The sequence below is a fragment of the Vombatus ursinus genome, unplaced genomic scaffold (genome assembly GCF_900497805.2).
Source record: "Vombatus ursinus unplaced genomic scaffold, bare-nosed wombat genome assembly UNPS02011767.1, whole genome shotgun sequence".
Taxonomy (NCBI): Eukaryota; Metazoa; Chordata; class Mammalia; order Diprotodontia; family Vombatidae; genus Vombatus; species Vombatus ursinus.
Genome location: NW_020951545.1, coordinates 4,381,092 through 4,406,910, shown reverse-complemented (window position 1 = coordinate 4,406,910; position 25,819 = coordinate 4,381,092). Strand labels below are relative to the sequence as shown.

The window sequence follows — 25,819 nt, the reverse complement described above, 5'->3', positions numbered from 1 at the left end:
TAGTTTGTTTCCTAAGACTATATGGCAGACTTTTGACTGGCTATATGATTTCAAAATAACATGTATATCTATAGTTAGCATAGTTAGCAAATACCTTTAAGCACTCCACAGATACCTTTTATTCTGCTAAGTATTATGCATTCCAAAATACATATCATTTACATACCAAAAAAACACTCATTCTACTACATTTTCTCAATCCTTAGCTGAAGGCATTTTATTTCATTATTTGTACTCCATCAAAGGACAAAGAGTCAGCTGGACCTTCTTATTTCTTGGCTTGGTCTGATGCAAACCTTTAAGGTTATTTGGAGTAAATTAGTCACATCAGTGGCTTTCTCCACATGGTACTATGTATTTATGTATATATCAGAGTAATTACACAAACTGATATGGCTTAATTATTTTTTGACCTACGCATGATCTTTATTTAGAGAAACAACCAGAGTCCTTGGGGTAAAGACTGTCAAACTTTTTGTTTAGAAAGCATTTTATTTCCATATAATATTTTATTTCAGCAACAACACTGCCTCTTCTGCCCCTCCACTTTCCTCTTAACAAATAAATACTGTTTTCATGAAAGAAGAGGTCACTATAACTGTCATTTTGCCTGCATTTTAAGGGCAGATATCTCATGTAATTCCCTAAGTGAGATTCTGCCCGATGGTGGTAAAGCTTTGACAAACAAATGATCTGTTTTATCCAAAAAACAACTCTTTAGCAAAAATACAGAAAGCATAATTTGCTCTAATTATCTTGCCCTAAGATGTGTGTTTTTGTTTTCTTTTCTGATTTTGATTTAAAATGACCTCATTTATGAGGAGGGAGAAATGGGTTAATTATTCTTCATGGCACACAGGAAATTTGATCCTGATTTCAGTGTCACATGAGAAATAGGGAAGGGAACTTGGGTTTAAGAAATTTAGGCATTATGGAGGTGAATTAGTTGTTGAAGAAGATGGAAACAAATGATGATTAATGTGCAGTATTCACTGAAGCTGGTAAGATTTGGGTCCATTTAAGATTTTGAGGAGGGGTAAAATAGGTGATGACTGAGGAATGCTAATGAGGGTTAGTCAGCTTGGTGCTCTTTGTGGTACAAAGGAAAGCTTGCAGGATTTGGAGTCAGAAGAACAGAGCTGAAATCCTGGATCTTTCCCTATATGATCAGCCAGGTCACAAATTCTCTACGGCTTAGTTTTCTGATCTATAAAAATGGAGTGGAGCAGGGTAGGAGTGGACTCCTTGGCCCCTCAGGTCCTTTCTAGTTCTATGTCTGTGATCTTAGTAACTTTTTATCCCTGTGTTCAACTATTGTTAAAAGAAAGAATAGGTACTAGACCTCTAGGAAATGCCTGAATGAGGAAACTCATCAATTACATCAGTTTATTCTCTGACCTGTTGTCTTAGGGAGCTCCCTAAAAGGTGAAGTAATGAGAGAGAAAACTAGTAGCCAACTCTTCCTGGCTCCAAGGCCAGCTTTCTATTCATTATACCATGTTGCCTTATAATATTAAACTATTCTTAATAGAATACAATAGGAATCTCTCTCTCTCTCCCTGGGTCTCTCTCTCTTTCTCTCCCACACATGCACACCTCTCTCCCTCTGCCTCTACCTTTCACTCTTCCCCACCCTCTCTCACTCTCCCTCCTTCCTTCTTTTTCTCTTGTTTCTCCCTCTCCCTACCTCTTTCCCATCTTCCTCTCTCTGTCCCCTTTCCTTCTCTCTCTCTCTCTCTCTCTCTCTCTCTTTCTCTCTTTCTCTTTCTCTCTCTCTCTCTCTCTCTCTCTCTCTCACACACACACACACACACACACACACACACACACACACACACGTATATGTCAACTGAACTGAACTGGTCTCTAACCTGTGGATGGTTGGAGCCAAACAGAGCAGGTTAGAGACGGGAGAATCAGGAATCAAACAGAAGTTTAACTTCAAAGTGAGGGAAATGACTTGCAAGCAAAGAGGGACATGTGTTGGAATCCCATCTCTAGTGGGGGGACCTCCTTTAATGTGGTTGAACCTTGATTTATATATTTGTGACTCGACAAAGAGTCATACGTGTAGTGTAGCAACAGTAATGAGGCACAACAGCCACAGTGAGGCAAGGTTGCCTAGTGAAAAAGTCTGTTCATAGGAGGGCTTCATGTCTGGTCCTGTTGGGGTTAGCCCAAGCTTAGGGACCATCAGTTCATCCAGAGGGTGAGCACAAAGGATTGTTGTTATGGCAAGCTCAGGGCACAGCTTGTTTGCTGGGCTTTAGCTCTGGAAAACAGGGTGTCTCCTAATTGACATTCCCTCCTTTTGGCCAAAGGGAGGGGGTGGTGAAAGAACTCCTACCCTTCTGGCCAATAAAAGGAGAGGCAGGTACAAGGCAAGATGCCATAAGAGGCTAGTTGGACTAAGAGAAGATGTTGAATTGAATAGGTTTTATCTAGCCATTGTTTGCTTGCAAGCAGAAAATGTGGGGCAGGGGGCAAGAATGTAGAGGGAGAAAAAGCCAACACATGCTTGAATCAGGAACTTGGTGGTTGGACACATAACAAAAGGGAAGAGGAAAATAACTAGGACAGTATACTCAGCCCTCATCTGGAATCTTCTGGATGTCGGCTCCTTCTGGTTCCGTGCTAGATGAACCTTAGAGTCCCTGGAGGGTTCTGCCATCCGCTCAGGAGCAGTGGCTTTCTTCAGATGATCCACGAGTACACATCCATAAGTTTGGCAGCTGTGGGAGTGGACAGAAGGACCTGATAGGAGCCCTTAAAAACAGTGATTGATTGGCAGTTTTCAGAGAAGACATATGAGTTGCTTGGGATGTACAATTGTGAGAAAACCCCTTGCATCAATCTTTGGGTCTGAGTTTCTTGTCAGCATAACATAAGTCCTTAGTTAAGAGTCTCTAAGCAACACATAGAAATGATCCAGTTTCCCAGCCAAACAGGGCTAGTTTCAAATAATGTGATAAAGTTTTTCTTACAGTTCTCATAATTGCATAATTACATTAAGTCAGGTACAGATCAAATTACTTAAAGGTCTCATGATGAACTAGTTCTGAGAAGGGAGATTTGCATGACACCAAGACAACCAAGAAAACTTAAACATAAACCAGGATGTCCAGGGCTGAGATCAGAAACCAGAATCTCAAAAGCTGAGATTAGAGTCACCAATGTTAATTAACATCATAATAACCCATTCTCAATGTCCATTAATCAGCATATTTTGAATCCCAGATGTCTCATGTACCTATCTCGTCCCTAGATATCTGTTCTTGGACAGTAGGTTTTCAGGACAGCTCCAAAAGAGCTCTGTTTTTCTAGTTCCAAACCTAGAGGTTCCTAGATAATTCTGACTTACTACAATTTAGTACCGTCATTTAAATTTGTTTCTCCAGTTTTGAAACTTCAGAGACTTTCAGGTCATATACCATTTGTTCTTTCTCTCCTTACCTAAATCGTGTACCTATTATAAGAATCTTTTTAAAAATTGATGAGGGTCCAACCATAAAATAAGCTCTTCTGCCTTTTAAAATGATCAGACAGATATTTTAATAATTAGAAAATGATTTTATTTTCTTTACCATTATCCATATAATTTATGTGTAAAATCATTATCTAATTTTGAGAACTTATTACTAAAACATACTCTAAGCCTGAATTTCCACAATAGATAAATTTGGAAGCCAATCATATACATATGTATATAATTCTTAGAGAAAACAGTCTAATTCTGTTGCTTTCTCAAACTTTACTATTCCATTTATTTAGAAAACTTTGCGTCTTTGTCTTATTACCTTGTCTAATCATTTCCCCTTTAGGAGGATATCATCACTATATTATAATTTGATCACAAATACAGATTAAAATGGTAAGATATTCATGCTTGGCATTCTATTATAATAGAATGAGATGAATCAGCATCAATCTATTATTTAATAAATTTGGTATTGTACTTAAAAAATTTCTTGATTATAGAAATTTGCTATAAAAGGAAAATAACAATGTCATATAGTGGGGGGGGACCAGGGGACCTCCCTTAGCTGTGTTTGATTCCAGGCATGAATCATATCTGACAACCAATCATGTAGTCACAAGGTATTAAAAGCAAGGCTCAGGATTAACCAGGTGGGAAATTTTCCTTTTCAGAAAAGAAACAACACAATGGGGAAATAGAATCATGAGGATCCTTCCTTGGGTCATGCCAAAGTCATCCCCAAAACTTTTCTGGGGCACAGACATCACCTTTAGCAGTTCCCAGACTGCAGGACATGCCATTTTCTACTGTTGGCTTCATGACAATTCAGACAACTATCCCTGTAACCAAAGCTCAAATTAAATTAAATTAAACTAATTAGTAAATTAAAGTCCCAGGAATTTTTTACTTAAATAGGAAAATTTCACTAACCACAATTTAGGGCTTGAATATCTTTCCTGATGTTTCCCTAACAGTTAACATTTCATTTATCCTTTACTTATAAATTAAAACTACCCATGTTCTGGGGCTTAAGACACACAGCAAATACCTGATAGTTGATTCATCATTAATACATTGAAGCTATATCTTTAAACCACCCTATACACTTTCATAATAGCCAACATTTTCAAATGAAAATTCACTATTATAGTAAACTTATTATCTGCTTTATAACAAAATACACCTCATTAAATAATAGTTTTCGAATATCTATTTTTTATCACATCCTTTTTAAAAAGCCCAATTCATGTGTACAGCATCCAGATTAAAAAGTTGTTTTGTCTAATAGCATTTCTGTTATAATGGTCTCTCAAATTTAACAATATAAGATGATTTAGAAATATAATAACAACATAAACAGTGTCATGTATATAAAAACATGAAACAAAACATCAGATGACATCAATTACACTTCCAAATTATTGCATATAAAAATCATTAATCTTATTTATTTCTTTTAGCATTTGGAAAACTACTTTATAGTTGTCAGGTATGGAACAATTACATTCAAGTAAAGAAATAATGTAGTACTTAGCATATGCCAATCACTGTGTTAAGCACTTTGCAATCATTATATTATTTTAATTTCACAACAACCTTGGGAGATGTGGGTATCATTATTTTTCTCTTTATAGATTAGGAAACTAGGGCAAACAAAGATAATATAACTTGCTTAAGATTACACAGCTAATAAATTTGTGCAACCAGAATGTTATTCAAGTTTCCCTACATGTTTCCTAACATTTTTCCAACACATTTATTTGGGCATCTGATCTGAGATGAAAGGGATTAACAGAATAAGAGGAAGAGGGTCTCTGATCTGGGGGAGTCAGGGAAGGGTTAATCTGATGTGCCTATAAGGTGCAAACCATTTATCTATTTTTTTCCTTTCTTCACTCTGGGATTATTTCCAAACTAAGCTGCCTTCCTTTATTGCCCTAGAATGATGAAACTATCACGCTTCAATCAAAATTCTGTCTACTTTTAACTTTTTATGAAATTCAATCCTTCTATTTTCTTAAAACAAGTTCTACAGAGTGATAGCCTAAAACTTGCTAAGATATTTCAGAAGGGAGTGAGTTCCTAGAATTACCCCAAAGTCTCAGGAGTTCTCCTCTGCAATCTTAAAATGATTAATCATTAAACTCATTAATCTGCTAAGATGCTTTAGTAGTTCTATAAACTTTGCTTCTGCAGAAAGCTTAAATTAGGAGTTAGTCTTGCTTACTGGGACAATTGCTTCAAGTATGAAAGTTCAGTAATCTTTCCCAGTGTTCCAAACTCTTTAGCCACAGACTTTATCAGTTTTTCTTGCTGGCTGTATTTTAAATCTTTCAAGGTAACATAATCTAGCTCACAACACAAACGCAACATAGACATTTTACATTTTACAAAGACACAAACACAGACAAAACTACAAGACAGATACAAATAGACACAGATAGTTTTAACAAAGTGCTAACTTTATCAGGAATCCTAACCTTACTGGTTTTTAACAGAGGCACATAGCTACAGAGGTATGCAGTTTAAAAATAACAGAAGCACACAGAGGGACCAGTTAACAGAGGTATGTAGTTTAAGGAAGGATATCATTACCAGAGTGATCTGAGACGAATCAGCTCATTGGAGGGGCTCTGGTGTTTTCCTCACAAAGAATAGCAGGCTTGACCAAGGTGGGAGCTCAGAATACTGGGGCAGGGACAAGGGTAGAGAAGTCACCAGACAAGGTGGGGGTCAGACTACAGAGAAATAAATCTCTGGTGGCACCTAGTCCATTCCCACTGGTATCAGAGACTCCAATGGTCTGGTTCTGTGTGTGATCCCAATTCTGACACCAATTAATGTCAACCAGACCAAATCAGCCTCTAACCTGTGAATGGCTGGAGCTGAACAGAGCAGAGATAGGGGAGTCAGGAGTCAAACAGAAGTTTAATTTCAAAGTAAGAGAAACAGCTTGCAAGTAAAGAGGGGATCTGGACACATGTGCTAAGACTTTACCTTTAGAGGGGGGACCCGCTTTAGTGTGGCTGAACCTGATTTATATATTTGTGGCTAGACAAAGAGTCAAACAGTGATAATGTAGCAGTAGTAGTGAGGCATAACAGCAACAGTGAGACAAGGTTGTCTAGTGACAAAAAGTCTGTTCATAGCAGGGATTCATGTCAGGTTCTGTTGGTACTTGGAACCATCAGTTCATCTAGAACAGGCTTGCACAAACAGCAGCTCGTGGGCTGCTTGTGGCATGCCAAAAGATTTCCTCTACATTCAAAGGATGTTTTCCTCTACATTTTTGGTGGGATGTCCAGAATTTTTTGGTGTGCCACAAGCAGCTCAAGGGCCATGAGTGGCTTATGGGCTTCAGGTTGTGCACGCCTGATCTAGAGGGTGAGCACAAAGGATTTCTGTTATGCCAAGCTCAGGTTGCTGGGTGGAAAATGGGGTGTCTCCTAATATCTTGACATAGCTTATGGTATTAAGGAGTCTCCCTGGGGCACTGAAAGCTTCAGAACCTTGTCTGTGGTCAGACAGTCAATATCTGCTAGAGATGAAAACCAAAGACACTATGATTCCAAGCCCAGCTCTTTCTCTCTGTTGTGCTCTTGGCATCTTGTAGATAAAGAATTGGAGACCCTGAGAGGTGAGAGGACAATTCCAGGACCACCTGTCTAATAAGTGACAGGGCTTAAATCTAGCTTAGGTCTTCTAACTCCCAGTCAAATTTTCCTTTTATTGCATCATGCTTCAGGGCTAGCCAATTCCACGAGTGTTATATTGTGAGGTATAGACTCAAAGCATACAAAAGTTAGAAAGAGAATAGGAAAGAAGAGTTTATTTGATGGAGATGAGTGAAGTGCCATTAAAAATGATAGTAGCTAGCATTTTATAGCCTTTTTGCAAAGAACTTTCCATGTATCATTTCATTTGGTCCTCACAAGAATATTGGGTGGAAGGTACTATTATTATTCCTATCTTATAAGTGAGGAAACTGAAGCATATTGAGATTAAATGACTTGTGCAGGGTCACACAGCTAGTAAGGGACTGAGGCAGGATTTGAACTCAGGTCTTCTTGACTTCAAATCCAGTCCTCTCTCCGTTGTGCCACATAACTGCTTCTCTAATGATTGTCTCAGAGTCCACTGATGCTGTAGATTGTCCATATGTACTTTGGAAACTATAACAGCTGGGGATTAGGTATAGAAACAAAAGAGTTATGAACAGATTTGTTCCCATGAGTTTTTTTTTCCTTTTTTTGGAATTCAATTCAATACAATTCAATTTAAAGAACATTTACTATACACTTCTAATGTGCTATACACTGGGTGATACGAAGACAAAAAAAGTCTCTCTCCTCAAGAAACCTATCTTCTGCTGAAGGGAATGCAGACGAAGTAAGTAAGAATATAAATAAAGTCAACACTGAGAAACTGTAAATCTCTGGTTGAATGCTAGGGTCAATTTTAGTATCATCCTGCCCAAGTTAAAGGTTATAATCCTCCTTTCAAATAATAATAGGCTAACAAGTACTTAGAGAGAGTACTGAGGTTTATTTGGGTGTTGATGGAGAAGTATCTTTTGTATCAAAACAAAATCTATCAATAACTTTTTTTTAAATAAAGAGTGGCTACACCTGATCAAACATCAAATGGGGCAATATAGGTAAAGTGCTTTGCAAATGCTATAGAAATATTTACCATCATTATTATGCAAAAGAAATCTGTGCTGGAGCTGGTACAATTTTGGATGTACAAGGGGACTAATTTTCAAGATAATTAAAAGAGGCAAAGGTTCTAAAATCAGGAATGCAGCTTAGGTCGTAGAGGCATTGTTTCCATGTAAGAGTCAAACAGTTTAATGAAACTAGAATGTAGATAAGGCAGACCTGTATTGTCCCCTCTAGCCCCACCAAAGACTCCATACTTTTCAAACAATGTACCTTCTGCTGTAGCCATCCTTTTCTACTAAGTCCTTGTTTATTGTTCAGCCCTGTCAAGACCTTTTTCTTTTTCTGAGACCTTTTTCTTTTTCCTTTTTTAAGAGCTTTAAACGCAAGGGTAGAGCAGCTTTCTATCAGTTCCACTTTGTTTTTCCATCATGGATTCAGCTTTAGTTGTATAAGTGAAGATGTTGCCATTAACTGATAATTAACAGATGAGTGATTTTTTTCTAGGGACCTTTGCTTTGACATCTTTAATATCTGCCAATGCTGTCGAGCGTCTAGTTCCTCAGACCAGCCAGAACTTCACTACATATAACAACTCAGGTGTTCTGGGCTTATCTGATTTTGAGATGCAAAGGATTGGAGTTGCTGCAGCCGTTTCATTCTTGGGAGGAATCATTCAAGTAGGTAGTTTTATTGTTATTAATAATTTATATTATTTATTAACTCCATACCAGACTTTATGGAGGGATATCAATAATATGGTAGTCCACCTTTGATGTTTTTGTTATTCAGTTGTTTCAGTCGTGTAGGACCCTTTGTGACCCCATTTGGGGTTTTCTTAGCACAGATACTGGAGTGGTTTACCTTTTCCTTCTCCAGTGGATCCAATGGATCCATTTTGTCAGGCAATCAGAGGTTAAGTGACTCATCCAAGGTCACACAGCTAGGAAGTATCTGAAGCCAGATTTGAACTCAGGTCTTATAGACTTCAGACCCAGTGCTTTTCTCTAAAACTAGTATTCTATATACCACATCATTTTGCCTCTTAAAGCAGACTATACCTTATCATGATCATATTCTATTCAAGAGGCAGCTGGGTGGCATGGTGGGTAGAGTGCGAGGCCTGAAGTCAGGAAGATCTGAGTTCAAGTCTGGCTTTAGACATTTAGTAGCCATGTGACCCTAGGGCAAGTCACTTAACCTCTGTTTGACTCAGTTTCCTCAATTGTAAAATGGGGATAATAATAGTGCCTACCTCCCAGGATTGTTGTGAGGATCAAATGAAATGATATTTGTAAAGTGCTTAGCACTTTATCCAATAAGAATATCTGTAAAGCATGGTACATTAAAATACTTAATAAATGCTTGTTTCCTTCCTCCTTCCTTCTTTGTGGCTCAGAGGGAATTCAGCCTAGGTAATGAACTGGGAGAGTACAAGTGGCTTCTATGTCTGGAGAAAGGAGAATCTTTGACCATGAGAGGCAGAATATTGTTAGTAATGAGAGGAAATGGGGTATAGATATGGTTCCAGAAGAATGGAAGAAAGAATATGTTAGGTGAGTATAAAGATAGTGAAAGGAGCATTTGAGACATGGTAATAGAGAAAGGTCTTAATGGGGCCAAACCTCAGTAGGAGGATGGAGATAGTACGGGGTAGGATGTTCAGTAGGAAGGCAACTCAGATTCTTTTGGTGGAAAAGAGAGATGGCTCTTCTGTCTTCTGATAACTTAACTTGTCATTAAATTTGATTTCTATAGAGGGAAGACTAGGTAAGCTACCTTTTTATCATTATTTCATGCTATACCCATTTATATACTTTATGTTTTAGCCAAACTGGGATATTAGGTATTAATCAAGTGGAATCAACAAGTATTTATTAAATACTTACTATGTACTGGGCACTGTGCTATGCTCTGAGGATACAAAGAAAGGCAAACAACAACCAGAATCATCCAAAAGGACAAAAAATAGCCCCTGTCCTCAAAGAGGTTGCCCAAGAAGTCTAATCACAGCTGTACTGGAATCTTGTCCTACCTTCCCCTTCCTACATGCATAATGAGCATTTTAGTTGTCCGTACAAGGCTGTTTGTCATTGGAAAAATGTTATTGTTGTTGTTTATCCTTCATTCTCAAAGAGGACCATGACATCATCAAAGTGATGCTGTGACTTGTAAATGAATTGGATTTAAGTGAGGGAGAGTTGTGCAAAGTCACCAGCCTCACTTTCTCCTCCAGAGCCATCTTGGTCTAGTGGCACGATATCGATCAGGATGACTAGAGATACCTTCCATTGGAAAAATTAAGAGAAAGAGAAAAACAGTCTCTGGCTTCAAAAGCGACTTCATTTTTTGCTTATGGAAATCTTTCGGGCTTCAAAGCCCAGTCAAGATGCTACTTCCTCTATGAAGCCTTCCATCATTTCTACTGCCACCATTTCCCTTCCTCCAGTTTATGGCTGCCTCTTCAAAAGTCTAATAGTACTTTGCTTGGATCTTATTAACACTTTACCTTATATCATATACATGTTGTATTCTCCCCAGTGAATTCAGGTAAACAAACATTTCTTAGAGAGACACTCTGGCATAGTGAATAGAGGCAGGCTTTGAAGTTAGAATCACAGGATCAGAGATTTAGAGTCCTATTGGGCATTGAATCTGATGTTATAGAGAGGAGACTTGAGGAAACAGATTAAGTAACTTGTCCTGGATCATACAGCTAGTGAGTCTGTGGTGGGATTTGATCTCAGGTCTTTGGGAATCCAAGCCTAGCTTTGTATTTATTATTCCATGCTATCTCTATAGGAAAACTCTGACTGACGCATTCTGATTGATATGACCCTGGGCAAGACACTTAACCTCTCAGTAGTGTTCTAGGCAATTATCTAAGACCAGAGGTTAGAGAGAAAGGCAAGGAACTGCCTTCTTAGAGATAGTTCCTCCTTGGGAGTTCTCTGTGCCCCTAAAATCATCCATCTAATTCCTCACCTAAATATTTCTAAAGCACCTCCTAGGGTCAAGACCACCATACTAGGGTGCTGGGAATCAAATGCAAAACAAACAAAAACCAAAAGGATACCTTCTTTCAATGATGTTACATTCAATTGGGAGTGTTCGATATGAACATAGGTAATTAAATATAGTAAATAACAGACAATTTGAGAAATGACAGAATGCTAACAATGGGGAGGTAACTTGAGAGTTTTTTCATGTTTTTTTCTTTAGTTTAAGAAAAAATGTATTAGTTGTTTGATGTAAATTCCTTGAGGGAAGGAACAGTGCTGTTTTTCATCTTTTTATTCCTGATATCTGTAATATGGCCTTGCATATAAGAAGGAGAGGAAGAACGGAACAAGCATTTATTAAGCTCCTACTATGTGTCAGGCACTGTGTTTAAGTACTTTACAAATATCTCATTTGATCCTCACAACAACCCTGTGAAGTAGGGGCTATTATGATTCTCATTTTATAGCTGAGAAAACCAAGGCAGATAGACGCTAAATGGCTCGCCCAGGGTCACCCAGTTAGTAAATATCTGAGGTCAAATTTGAACTCAGATCTTTCTGTTTTCAGGCCCAGATCTCTCTTCATTAGGCCAGCTAGGGTCCTTGATAAATGTTTCTTAAGTGGAATTGAATTGCGTGGGAAATCTTTATGTACAAGCAAATATAAACATTTGGTTTCAGAAAAAAACCAAACAAACCATAATCCTTTTGTTATGAAAACAGCACAGCACATGAGTGAGCATTGCTCTGGTATCAGATGAACTAGGTTTGTTGTAGACATATTGATTGCCTGAACAATCATTGCATTACTTCCTTCAATATCTTAACATGAGTAGTTCCTTCTAATCAGCTATGGGTGTGAAAACTAGATAAATGGGCTCTTCCTCCTCTCCTCCTCCTCCCTCAGATATATTCTGTATGGGAGATATTGGCATCCAGCTGAGTTTCAGATAGCCAAGACATTACTGAACAACATAAAATTATTTATAAGGTTTAAAAAGAATGTAAACTCTGAAGGAGAAAAATGGTTGAGGACCATTCAAAATGGAGATGGATGGGAGCAAAGGGATTCTTGCGAAGAAAGGAAAATTGTGATTCACACAGTAATTCCATTTGACTGTGAAATATGGATAAAGGGACTGATGAAATACAGATATTATAAACACTTAATAAATATTTGTTGGATTGAATTGAAAGATATTCTAAAATAAGATTAGAGAAACTCAAGACTGGACAGCACACTTGCAAAAAGATCAAGTGATGTCCTTGCTTAGGTGACCGACCAGACCAGAAGGCGTAACAGGTATTTTCCATGGCTGATGTATGTGCTTCCCCGAAACAATCATCCGTTGCCTGGGTAGCCTGTTAGCCTTCATCTTTTTTTCTTTTTCTTTTTTTTTCCAGCACAGATGATGTAAGAATATTCTGGGATTTATGTAGGCAGTCTTGGCAACTCTTTCCTCTTTACTTGGACAGTATGATATAATTTGAGTCCCTCCAAGAGATCTGGCATCTGCCTCCATCTGAGAATTAATTTGCCATGTGAATTTAGTGGGTCCGACATGGATAGGTTGTCTCAGATTTGGAACTGTTCTGCTTCACTTTCTGTTCAGTTCTAAAACCTTCCTGATTGATGCAGAGATAATATTACTCTTACCTCTAATAATTCCAGTAGTCCAGAATATTAAAGGATTATAATTAAGCTTTGATATTTTTCACTAAGATGATATAAAATAACAAGCCAGAAAGATGAATTTAAAAGGTACTGTCTCAATACAGTTGCCCCACTTGATGTGAATTGCCCAGCATTGCTTATCAAATACACATTGGATAAAGAAAAGATTACTTTTATTGGGGTGAAAAGAAAGGGGAAAAATAAATCCTCTCTATATATACTTTCTTTGAAATTATGTATGCCCCAAATGAAAATGATACTGAAAAACATCATACTTCAGATTAAATGCAATGACTACTCAGCTCCAGAAGAATGAAACATATTCCTGTACTCTCATTTGAGAGGTAGTGAACACCTAGTACAGAATTATGCATGTACTACCAAGTGTGATTGCTATGATAGTTGGTTTTGGTTAACTGTTTTTTGGTGTTATAAAGGAGGGTTTTAATTTGGTGGAGGAGAGGGTATTATTGGGAAATAATGATGGTGTTTAAAAAAAAAAAGCACCTTCATTTTTAAAAGAACAAAATTGCATATACCAAGATAGAGTTTACCTAAATATGTGTATACTTTTCAACCACATAAGGTTTATATTTTTAAAATGTTCCCCACCAACTGGACTGGGCAGAACACTAGAAAATATGCCGTGGGAAGAAATCCAGCACTGGCAGGGGGCGGGTTAGATGACCTAATACGTCTTTTCCATCTGTAATTTCTCTTTGAATTTGTAATTCTGCAAAGTCTGGACCTTTTCCCCTTTCTCTAAACCATACCAGGAGTTTCAAGATGTAGACCCTTATTCTGAAAGATCTCAGAGAAGGAAGACTTATTACCAGTAAAACTTATTAGTGACTTTCTTCTCAGCCAGTCTCATTCCCATGAATAAGGGAATCCACAGCTGGAAACAGTGTAGAATCATCAAGATTTAATGCTACTATCTATTACTTTACATAGACTTGGAATTAAAATACTAATGGTGAGAAGTAAAAAGGGGAATTTGGAATGCTAATGATGGCTTTTTAAAAACTGTATCTTAGATTCCAAGAGTTAAAAATATTGGGATCACCAGATAAAGAGAAGAACCAATTAAATATAATATTTCAATAATATAATTCAGTTTCCAGATCTTTTAATTATAAGAAAAATATGATCCCAGGACTTTTACGTCCTGTCTCACAGTTTTATCACACAGCTGCTTTCCTTAGTGCTTAGCTCCACCTCAGGATATTCAATTATACGTGGAAGAGTTTGCAGCCAATTTCTGAACAGATGGCTGGACTCTCTCTGACCCTCAAGCTCATCTCTCCATGGACAATTAGGACCCTTTAAGTCCTATGAGCCATTTCCCTCATTGTAATTCTCCTTTCATGTCTGACAATTTAGATGGAGATTATGGAAGTGCCAAACTTAGAAAACCCACAACAGCAATAATGATAGTAAGAACAATAGCTAGTATTTGTATAGTGCTTTAAGGTTTGCGAAGTGCGGTACATGTGTTTCCTCATTTAATCCTTACCACAACCCTTTGAGGTAGGTGAGGTAGGTGCTGTTATTGTCCCAATTTTAGAGATGAGAAAACTGATGCTAGAGGAGATTAAGTGACTTGCCTGGAATCACACAGCTTAGTAAGTATCTGATTGGAATATGAATTGGGATCTTCCCAACTCCAAGTCCTGTTCTCTTACCTATAGCATTTAATTTATAGTATTTGAAAACCTGAGTTCAAATATGACCGTAGACACTTACTAGCTGTGTGACACTGTGTAAATCACTTAACCCCATTTGCCTCAGTTTCCTCATCTGTAAAATGAGCTGGAGAAGGACATGGCAAAGTACTCCAGTATCTTTGCCAAGAAAACCCCAGGAGTTGGAAATGCCTGAACAATAATAACCCAGGCTTGTTGTCAGGATCAAATGACATAATACATGCAAACACTTAGCACAATACCTGGCACACAGTAAGAGTTGTATAAATGCTACCTAGCTATGTATGTACCTGCCTTGCCTCCCAGCCTGCCATTTTCAAATTGGTTTATTTGGATTGTTTCTGAAGCATTGTATTATGTGGAGTTTTAAATTGGGTGGTTAAGATACCTGAAAGCACTTCATGCGATATGATAGTGATTTCTGGAGTGGCCATGATGTTCAATCCTTGACTGGCTCAGTGACAAATGAAATCATTAAGTTTATTTAATAATACAGTTAAATATTAGGCCACCCACTTATGATGATCAACAAATTCAGTTGACATTTATTAAGGACCTGCTATCTGTAAGGATGGTGGCACTATATTAGGTTCCAAAATACATAGGACATAGAGTGCACAGTCTAATTAGTACCATAAGACATGGAAGCAGCATTTCTGCCATTTTATAGCAATAGCTATTAAGAAAAAAAAAACTAATATAATCTTATGCAGCATGAAGACAACTGTAGCATTTAGAAAGAATGCTTGCACCAGTTACTTGCCCGTCATCTGAAAAATGAGATGGTCTCTCGTCTCTAAAGTACTTTTCAGCTCTAAATTTATAATACAACTGTAATAGAGTTACCACGTAATATAATATGAACTTAGGATAAAATAGGATGTGACAAGTGTAGAGGAGATGTACAGTTTGGAGTTCGGAGGAAGAAGAGATTACATCTCATTGTGGATAAGAGGCTCAGAGAAAGCTTTGTGGAGGAGTTGGTGTGTGAGATTAGATGAAAAGGACAGGTAGAAATTCAACAAGTTGAAATGGGAGGGTGTAGTGTCAGGAGTCAGGAGAGAATGTACTGGCAGTTGAGGTACGGGGTATGGTATGAGCAAAATGCATGAAAGTGGTAAGGAGTGGATGGTGAAAAATTAATGGCAGGAGCATCGAGTACCCTAACCTCCCTGGCTTCCTTTAAGTATCAACTAAAATTCTATGTTCTTTACAAAGCCTTCCTCAACCCCTCTTAATTCCAGTGCCTTCCCTCCATTAATTATCTCTGATTTACCTTATATATAGCTTGCTTTGTATATATTTGTTTGCATGTTGTCTCCCCTGCTAGAATGTGAGCTTCTTGAGGGAAGAGATTGTCTTTTGCCTCTTTTTGTGTCCCCAGTGCTAGCATAGTGCCTGGCACATAGCAGGCACTTAAAAAATGCTTATTGATTGATTGACAAAGTGAAAATGTGAAATAAGACAGGAAAAATGATGACACACCTCAATGCCTCAACACCCCCAAGTAAAACAAATTGGCCCGAAAATGGTCAATTCAACAGCCATCTGTAAACAAGTGAAGTCATTTATTAAATACCTATTATGTGACAGGCCCTGCTAAGTGCTAGAGACACAAAGAAAGGCTGAAACAGTTATCACTATCAATGAACTATAGTCAACTAGTGATAATTAGTTACTCTCATTTTACTTTGATTTTCTTTTTCACATTAACATTTTTCTCCCCTCCTTATTTCCTAACTTTATTTGTGAAATTCTCTAGAATTTGGGATGGGGCTGGGATAAAACTGTAAACAGTATTCACTAACCAGAGTTGGCATCAGAGCAGCATTTTAGTGGAGGCAATTTGAAACAAATAAAAAGTTCCTAGTTGCTGAATTATTTCATCCAAAAGTTTGGAAACCTATAAATAGTAGATTCTGTAGTATAGAGTTCTATGTGCTATTCTTTGAATTGACTCACTGGGAACACTTTTTGCAAATTAAGGTTACTAAGTTAAGTACATGGCTATGTGCCATACTAGAGCATCATAGTATTTAGAGCTGTAAAGTCTAAAGGACTTTAGAAATCATTTAGTCCAGGTACCCCAACTTTACAGATGAAGAAACTGAGTCTTAGAGAAGTAAAGTGAGTTCAGTGTCATGCAGCAAATCAGTGGTAGAGCTATGCTTCTAACCCAGGTCTTTGGACAACAAGTCCAGCCCTTTTCCCACTATATCACATTGCCTCTTCATGCAAGACTGTTTTCGAGGTCAGTTCTCTGTTTTACTCCATTGATTCACCTCACCCCATTGGCAAGTTTGTTAAAGGGGAGGGGTGGTTAAAAAAAGACCCAGAACCAGGCCTTACAACCTCTTAAATTTATGACTTTGCTTAAATGTGAACAGAGTGTATAAGGCCAGAGTCTGGAGCCAGTGTGAACTGCATATGAGAGCCTGAGGAGACATGTTGGCCCACATCTATAAATCTTTTAGAGAAAGAATATGATGGTACAAGAGTCAGGTTGGAAAATGTTGATTCTTTGGGACAGTGATAAAATGAAGTACACATTTTCTGGGTGACATGGCCAGAGAATTCTTTGGAGTAGAAGAAATATTCAAGATTCTTACTCTCCTATTTTAAACTCTTTTGAAAAGAGAATGCAGTATGAATGATTTAACTTGCAATACTTATCATTTGCTGAAAGAGAAAATAAAAGATAAATCTTCATAACATTCCTCCAGGATTCTGGAATGTGCTCTAATGACTGGTGTGGATGGGACAATATATTTTCCTTTCAATGAACACTTACTCCCTCACCACCCCACCCCATGAAGTTGAAAGTAATTCAGGAAGATCTGGGTTCAGCTCTCACTACCTTTGTAACTTTAGTCAAGTATCTTAATGACTCAGCTTCATTTTTCTCATCTTTAAAATGATAGGAGAGTAGCATCTATGTTACAAATTTCTTGTGAAAAATTACATAGTTATGTAAAGCATTTAACAAACCTTAGAGTGTTATAGCTAGCTTAAATATGTGTACATGTGTATGTATAGGTATGTATATATATATATTTATTGATATATATATGTATATTATCTCATTTAAGACTCACAACAACCCTGAGAGATAATTTCTGTTATTTCCATTTTACATATGAGGAACCTGAAGCAGGAAGAGAGTAAGTGACTTGTCAAGGGTCACATAGCTAGAAAGTGACATAAGTAGGATTAGAACTCATCTTCCTGACTCCCAAGTCCAGTGCTAGAGACACAAAGAAAGGCTGAAACAGTTATCACTATCAATGAACTATAGTCAACTAGTGATGATTAGTTACTCTCATTTTACTTTGATTTTCTTTTTCACATTAACATTTTTCTCCCCTCCTTATTTCCTAACTTTATTTGTGAAATATTTGGGAGTCATACAGGTTATATGGGCTAAATTAAAAACCAAATCAAATAGAAACAACTTAGGGCTTATGTCTTTCTCGAAATGCCCATGTACAGCTTCCTAGGCCAGGTATGCTTGTAGGTTTCAAATACTACTAATTGAGGAATTGGAGAAACCTACTGGACATTAAGAAATTAATCTTTTCTGTCATATTCAGTTTCTACTATATCCATTTTATAAATGAAGTATAGGGTGGTGAGATGGCAAGAATATTGACCTAGGAATGAGGAGCACAAGGCTGTACTCCTGGCACTACCCCTAACTAGATGGGTGACCATTGAATGTCATGGATTCCCTGTAGTTTCCATATCCATAAAATGAAAAGGTTGGATTTAGAGCTGAAAAATGCCATACTTTCCTTATTCTAGGTATATTCTGGGCTACATTCTCAATGACTTAGTTCCTTTTTAGTTTTAAATTAAGTAGCCTTTGAAAATTGCCTTTATTCATTGAGTAGAAATAGAATTCATAGTGTTTGCCTGCTGATGATGGGTCATTGATGGCCATCTTTGTATTTAGAAATATTTACTTGCTCATTGACTATATAACAAAATGCATTATTTGTTCAGTAAGTCAGAAAGTATTAATTAAGTGCTTGCTACGTACCAGGGCCTATACTAGGTGCTAGGAATCCAAAGACAAAGTGAAAGTCTTTACCCTCAAGGAACTAACATTCTAATGAGGGGGACAACACATACCTATATAAATGTATACAAAATATATAAAAATAAATTCAAATTAAGGCATTAGTAGCCTAGGGGGAGAGTCTGGGAAGGCCTCATTTAGGAGGTGGCATTTGATCTGACTTTTGAGGTAATCGAGAGATTCTTTTTTTATCTATTTATCAATTCTCTTTTTAAAATTAAATTTATTTGTTTTTAGTTTTCAACATTCACTTCTCTAAGATTTTGAGTTCTAAATTTTCTCCCCTTTCCTCTCCTCCACCCTCCCCAAGATGGCATGCAATCTGATATAGGCTATACATGTACAATGATATTAAACACATTTCCACATTAGTCATGTTGTAAAGAAGAATTATAACCAAAGGGAAAAACCATGAAAAAGGAGAAGCAAAAAAAGAGAGAAAATAGTATGCCTTGTTCTGCAATTAGACTCCATAGTTCTTTCTATGGATGTGGATATCATTTTCCATCATGAATCTTTTGGAATTATCTTAGATCCTTGCATTACTGAAAAGAGCTAAGTCTCTCAAAGTTGGTCATGGCACAATGTTACTGTTGCTGTGTACAATGTTCTCCTGGTTCTGCTCACTTCACTCAGCATCAATTCATGTAAGTCTTTTCCAAGTTTTTCTGAAGTCTGACTGCTCATCATTTCTTATAGCATGATAGTATTCCATTACATTCATATACCACAACTTGTTCAGCCATTCCCCAGTTGATGGGCATGCCCTCAATTTCCAGTTCTTTGCCACCACAAAAAGAGCTGCTATAGATATTTTTGTACATGTGGGTCCTTTTCCCATTTTTATGATCACTTTGGGATATAGACCTAAAAGTGGTATTGCAGTATGCACAGTTTTATGGCCCTTTGGGCATACTTCCAAATTGCTCTCCAGAATGGTTGGATCAGGGAAATCAAGAGATTCTAAGAGGCACAAATGAGGAGGAAATGCATTTGCTTTCTAGGGTTCAAGATAAATGATGCAAAGACATAGAAACCTGAATGAATGTCCTGTGGAAGGATAGTTTGACTGGACAATAAAGTCCAAGAAGGGAATAATTATTAATAGACCGGAAAGGTAGGTTGGACATAGCATGTCATTGTCTTTAAATATCAAACAGAGGATCCCAGATCCTTCAGACAATAGGAGCCATTAGAATTTCTTGATTAGGGAGAAATAGAGTCAGACTTGTGCTTTAGGAAATTACTTTAGCAGCTGCATCAAGGATGGATTTGGAGAAATAAGAGATTTAAGACAGGCAGACCAGCTAAGAGGCTATATCGGTTGCACGGTTGAGAAATGTTATGTGCCTGAATTAGCCTGGTGTCCATAGAAGTAGAGAGAAGGAAAAGGATGCAACAAGATCTGGTGACTGCTTATGTGGAATGAGTGAGAGTGAGGATGACATGGAGGTCGTGAAACTGCATGCCTAGAGAGATGGTGATGTTTGGGAGGGACAACTAGTTTTGTTTTAGTCTTATTGAGTCAGAGATATCCAATTCAAAGTTGGAGATGTGCAAGTAAGAACTCAGAAAAAGAGACTTTCTCTATTCCCACACCCAGGCTGTTGATCGCTGCTGAAGAAAAAGTCAACAGAACTGTGTTATTTATATCCACTACACAGTCAAAGCAGTCTGGCTTTGGCTGGGTCCTCACTATTGTTTGACAGTCCTTTTATCCATCCCTTATTGATACCTTGCATTCCCCACAGCTGTCACAATTTTTTTTTCCACTTTCCTCAAGCCCTTCATTCCCCTTCACTCCTACTTTGCTGAAAATAGTGAGGCATTGGGACATGAGTGGCTTCATTGTTCTTTCTCTCTGCCTCAGAAATCCCTGTACTTTAACCCTCTTCCTCTGTTCCCATGTTTGAAGAAGGGTCTTTCCTCTTTTCTTGTGCTCTTGATTCCTACCTATCTGTTATCCTCCAAAGCCTTGCTCCATCAGTTAATTCAGTCAGTTCCTGAGATATAGGTCTGACTATGTCACTTCCTGGCTCAAAATCCATCAGCAGCTTCCTCTCGCTTCTAGGATAAGATGCACTTTCCTTGGCTTGGGATTTAACAGCCTCCACAGCTGGGCTCCAGCCTACCTTTTCAACTTACTCCTCTCCATGTACTCCATGTAACCATAGTTAAGCTGAATAAATATCTAGCCTTTTGCTGAACTCAGTATCATACATGTTGAGCTCTTGAAACCCTTTCACATCTTCACGAATCTGCAAAGGCATTCCCAGAATGCCTTTCTCCTCATTTTTGCCTTTCATGTTACTTCCTTCAAGGCTTAATTCAGGTACCACCTCCTCTATGTAGCCTTCTCTGACCGTCTCTTAGTATTCTCTCACTCTTTGAATATTCCTTGTGTACTTTATCTGATCTCTCATTTGTCCTTGTCACTCTTGACCTTGTATCATACTTAACTGCCTACATGTCATATCCCTCCAGCATCATGTAAGCTCCTTGAGGTTAGGGTTCAATTCATTTTTGTCTTTGCTTTTCCAGTGGCTTCAAGGAAAAAATTGGTAGGCACTGAACATGCCAAGCACCAAATCACAATATATTAATGGGCAAGAAAAGACTTGTTATTGATAGGGGAGCCAGCTATTTTTGTATAGTTAGAGCAGAGATCAGAATTAGTAAGCCAAAACAACGACAACAACAACAACAACAAAAAAGAAAGAATAATAATGAGAAAAAAATTTTACATAAAGTTGAAATGTCTTAATCTTAAACTGTTTAAATAAATAATTTAAATAAATGGTAAATAGATAACAAGAATGGCATTGATACTGACTCTAATAATTTTATAAGGAATTTTAGGGATAGGAAGTAGATCTGTGATTTCATTTGTATTGGGAACTCCCCAGTGAAGAAACTCCCTCTAGGCAGCTTGGTGGCACAGTGGGCCTGGAGTCAGGAAGATGTGAGTTCAAATCCAACCTCAGATACTTACTAGCTGTGTGACCCTGGGCAAGTCACTTAACTTCTGTTTGCCTCAGTTTCCTCAAACGGGGATAATAGTAACACCTACCTTGCAGGGTTGATGTGAGGATCCAATAAGATATTTGTAAAAAAAAAAAAAAAAGGCTTAGTATAGTGCCTGGCATATTGTAGACTCTATATAAATGCTCATTCCCTTCACTTTCCCTTCCCCCTCTACCAGTGCAGGTTGGCATCTTCTTTACAACTTATTGTCTTAGTTACTTAAGGGTCTGAGAGGTTAGTGACGTGCTCAGGGTTACACAGTTGGTCTGTGTCCAAAGTGGGACTGGAATCCAGGTCTTACTGCCTTCAAGGTCAGCTCTAAGCTTCTTAGGAACCCAGAAGTAAACTAAACAACTGATTTACTTGCCAAACACAGAGAGAGAAAGAGATGGCTGCCCAAGGCAACAATGGGTTAGACTATAAATTTCTTTGTAAAATCACATGAAGAAGGAAAGTAGAAGATTATGAGCAATATAGTCCCATAAAGGAAAAAGAAGCAGTCAGTGGAGAGTAAAAACCAGTTTGAGGAAAACTTGGCAAGGTATCCCAACAAGTAAAGTCATCCCAATGTCTTTCAAGGTTGAAAATGGAAGGGAAACAGGTAAAGACTTGCAAAAAATCATTATCTCCATCATGTTATCTCCATCAAGATTAGTCGTAGAATCACCATACTTAGACCAAAGCATCTCTGTTCTGTGTGTGGTAAAAGAAGTGGTAGAACTGTCATTATGAGGAACACAGATAAGAAAAGCGGCCAGATTAGACCAGTTGTGTATAGAGGAGACCTATGCTGATGGTGGCATAATGGTTAGGGCACTGAAAGATCAAGATATAAGGCAGTTGAAAGAGGAGAAGAAACCAAGAATATAGGGGAAAAAAACAGAGCTTTTTAATAAAAAGGTGATAAATAGAACACAAATAACCAACTTTCCAATGTATATGTAGGCAGCTATGTGGCAAAGTGGATAGAAACCCTGGACCTGGAGTCAGGAAGACTTGAATTCAAATCTGGCCTCTGTTGTATAACCGTGGGCAAATCACTTACTTTCCATCTACCACAGTTTCCTTAACTGTAAAACAGGGATAATTATAGCTCCTGCCTCATAGGATTGTTGTGTGGATCATGTGAGATACTATTTGTAAGGGGCTTAGCACAATGCCTGGAATATGATGCTTAGTAAATGCTTGTTTCCTTCCCTTCTTTCTACTGTGTATGCCTACTCTCCTATCTATGCAACATCTCCATGGGAAACATCTATACATGGGTTGAATAAATTCTCAATATGGTCATGAGCAGACTTTTGAGTCATGTGAAACAATGGCACCACATTTTTAGTCTTTTACAGTTATAAAAAAGATGTAGTCAATAAAAACTCCCATTATGCTTATTGTTTATTAATTACAATGCCCCCCCCCCCCAAAAAACTCCAAACCCCTTGCATTTAGCACAAAGCCTGGCATATAGTAAACACTGAATAAATGCTTGTTGACTTCAATAGAAAAACTGCTTTATAAACTCTTTTGCAACAAGGTGCCTACCTTGTTGACAAAATAGCAAATGGCAAAACCATTCAAAATTCCATGGAAAATACAACAGAAATAACCTTGGTCAGCATCTTTCTGATTCAAATAAGCATTAATTGAGGAATAAAACAGGGAGATGTATGCTCACCAAAGTGAGGATTCTCTGTGGCTGGTGAATTCTTTAAGATACTCCTCTTTGTATTGAAAATTTATGTTGAATGTTACCTAGCATAGTGTTTTACACATAATATAAATGATTGAATGAATTAAAAAACATTAAGTGCTTGCTGTTTGCAAAGTACTGTTCTAAGTGTTGCATCTGGAAATAGAAAAGCAAGACAGTCCCTGCTCTTAAGGAGCTCATGCCCCAATACTATGAGATAGCATATATAGGAAGCTTAAGCTATTAGTCAAATGGAAAGACCCAGTGGTCCTTAGGATGCAGCAACAAAGCAAATAGCACTGTTTCCTCTTTGATGTAATTTCCATTGATAAAACTATATTTATTTCTGACACTGAACCATCTGACAGTGCCAAGGGCTTTGGTGCTGAGAACTTGCTTTTCAGAGTCTTTGGTAGCTATGGTTGCTGAAGGGGTAGGGGAGGCTGAGCTGCTTTGCTTATAAAGAGAGGTAGTGGCCTGCTCACATCTCCACAAGATTTGTGGGTGGTGGGTGGGAAGGTTCAGGATGGAATGGGTTTTGTAGTGCTTTGCTATGCTTGGGGTTCTTGGGCTCACATGCCCCTGAGTAGTAGTTGGACAGTGGCTGGTGTTAGTGGTGGTAGAGATGAAGGATCCCTTCTCCAAAGGGAATGCTCCTTTAGGCAATGACTGCAGAGACTGGGCTAGATAGATGTAGGGAGTGTGACTTAGTGGATTTATTCCTGGAGCTCTTGGCTACAGGTTATCTTTATCTGGGCATAAGAAGAAGTGAGAGTTGAGATGGTGACAATGGTCCGGCCAACTGTGGTCCCAACTCAACCTCCTACATGAGACTTTACTTGACTTTCCCTAGCTATTACTGTCTGTCCTAAACCAAAGGATCCTGTAATTATTTTATGTATATACATATATATGTGTATGTATATGTGTGTATATATGCATATATATATATACACACACACATATATATATGTATATATATGTTATCTGCCTGATAGAATCTAACACATTGAGGGCAGTGCGTGTTCCATTTTTTTTGTATATGGAGGTTGGAGATGTCATATCTAGTTCAACTGAAAGCTGATAGATCAGAGTTTAGTAAATGCTGGGCACATAGTAGGCTCTTAACAAATTTCTTTTAAATTAATTGTGGTCCCTCCCTCACAGGGTCATAGTATCTTATGATCACAGTTCTAGAGCTCGAAAGGATTCGGGCATCATCTAGTCAAACTCTCTCATCTTACAAATGAGGAAACTGTGACTCAAAGAAGTTGTGATTTTCCTAGAGTCACACAATTGATTATCAAAGGCAGGAATTGAACCCAGGTCCTCTGACTCCTATTGTGAGGCACAAATATGATGATAACTTTTGTTAAAGGCTTTGCAAATGTTAAAGTATTATATAAATGCCAGTTTTCATTATCCATAGTTATTTTCTCTGTTCTGCAAGAGTAAAGCTACATTCTTTTTTTAGATGTATCCTTTTGGACTGCTCGACCATACTGGGAGAAACAAATACAAATGTACAGAAATGCATTCATTAGCCTGGGGCAACACATTGAGTTATGGTATAAACTTGACGATTTTATACAAAAAGTCATGTATTTCTCTCCTTTCACTTAGTTTCCTATTACACATCATATTCACATACATAATACTGTATGTTCTACAACTCGGGTCTTTTGCACTCTTAATTAACTCAGTCTTGGAGGGAGGAACAAAAGCAGTGAATTGCTTTTCCCCCAAACCCCTCCAAATACCTGTAAAAAATGGCTCTAAATAAATTCTAGAGCAGCAGAACCCACAAAAAGACAGAATGAAACAAATTTCCAGCCAAAGACAACCTGGATGGTTGATGGGAAAGGTCTATTGCACTGGGCTGAGAGAGGAGTGCAGTTCAGTGTGGGCCATGTAGGCAAAGATGGAGCAGGCCTCAGTATACTGAATCACATACAGCAAAGACAACTTAGAAGGTCATTGGGAAAGGTCTGTTAGACCTGGGTGAGAGAGAAGCATGGTCCAATCCTGGCCCTAGTGTAGCCTCAGGGTGGTGGCCATAGTGGCAGCGGTGGTTTCTGGAGCTCTCAGCCCACAGATGGTGGGGGGATCAAGCAGATGATCAGAGGGGGGTTTCAGGGATCTCTTTTATTAGAGGTGAGGCAGGATTCTCTTGTTTTGCCTGCATGGATCTGGGTTGTAGTCCTGGGTGGCTGTTCTGGTGGGGGGAGGAGTGCTGGTGAGATGGAGTTTGTGGTGTGGTGAAGAGGGAATCCTTCTCACAGTTCCAAGGCAGAAAAGAATGCTTGTGGTCACTCATAGATCAGAGCACAGGCCAGGAAAGGAGTAAACACTTCTCCTTTGATCATGCCACCTTGGAAGAACTGAAAATTTACAGGTCCCTAGAAATATCTCTGAAAACAGCTGCACAAAATCCCTGAAGCTTTGGACAGTACACACTCCGCACTGGAAGCAGAGCCCTACCTTAACAAAGAGTTAAAAAGTCAAGTA

At 38.1% G+C, this 25,819-nt stretch overlaps 1 protein-coding gene across 2 annotated transcripts in view; it reads left to right on the top strand.

Annotated features, from left to right (window-relative positions):
* SLC26A7 (solute carrier family 26 member 7) overlaps positions 1 to 25,819 on the top strand; it is a 274,022-nt gene that overhangs the window by 111,282 nt on the left and 136,921 nt on the right. For both annotated transcript variants that reach the window (XM_027856958.1, XM_027856959.1), the window contains exon 4: positions 8,647 to 8,819. In XM_027856958.1, coding sequence (XP_027712759.1) covers positions 8,647 to 8,819 — 173 coding nt within the window. The remainder of the gene's footprint in view (positions 1 to 8,646; positions 8,820 to 25,819) is intronic.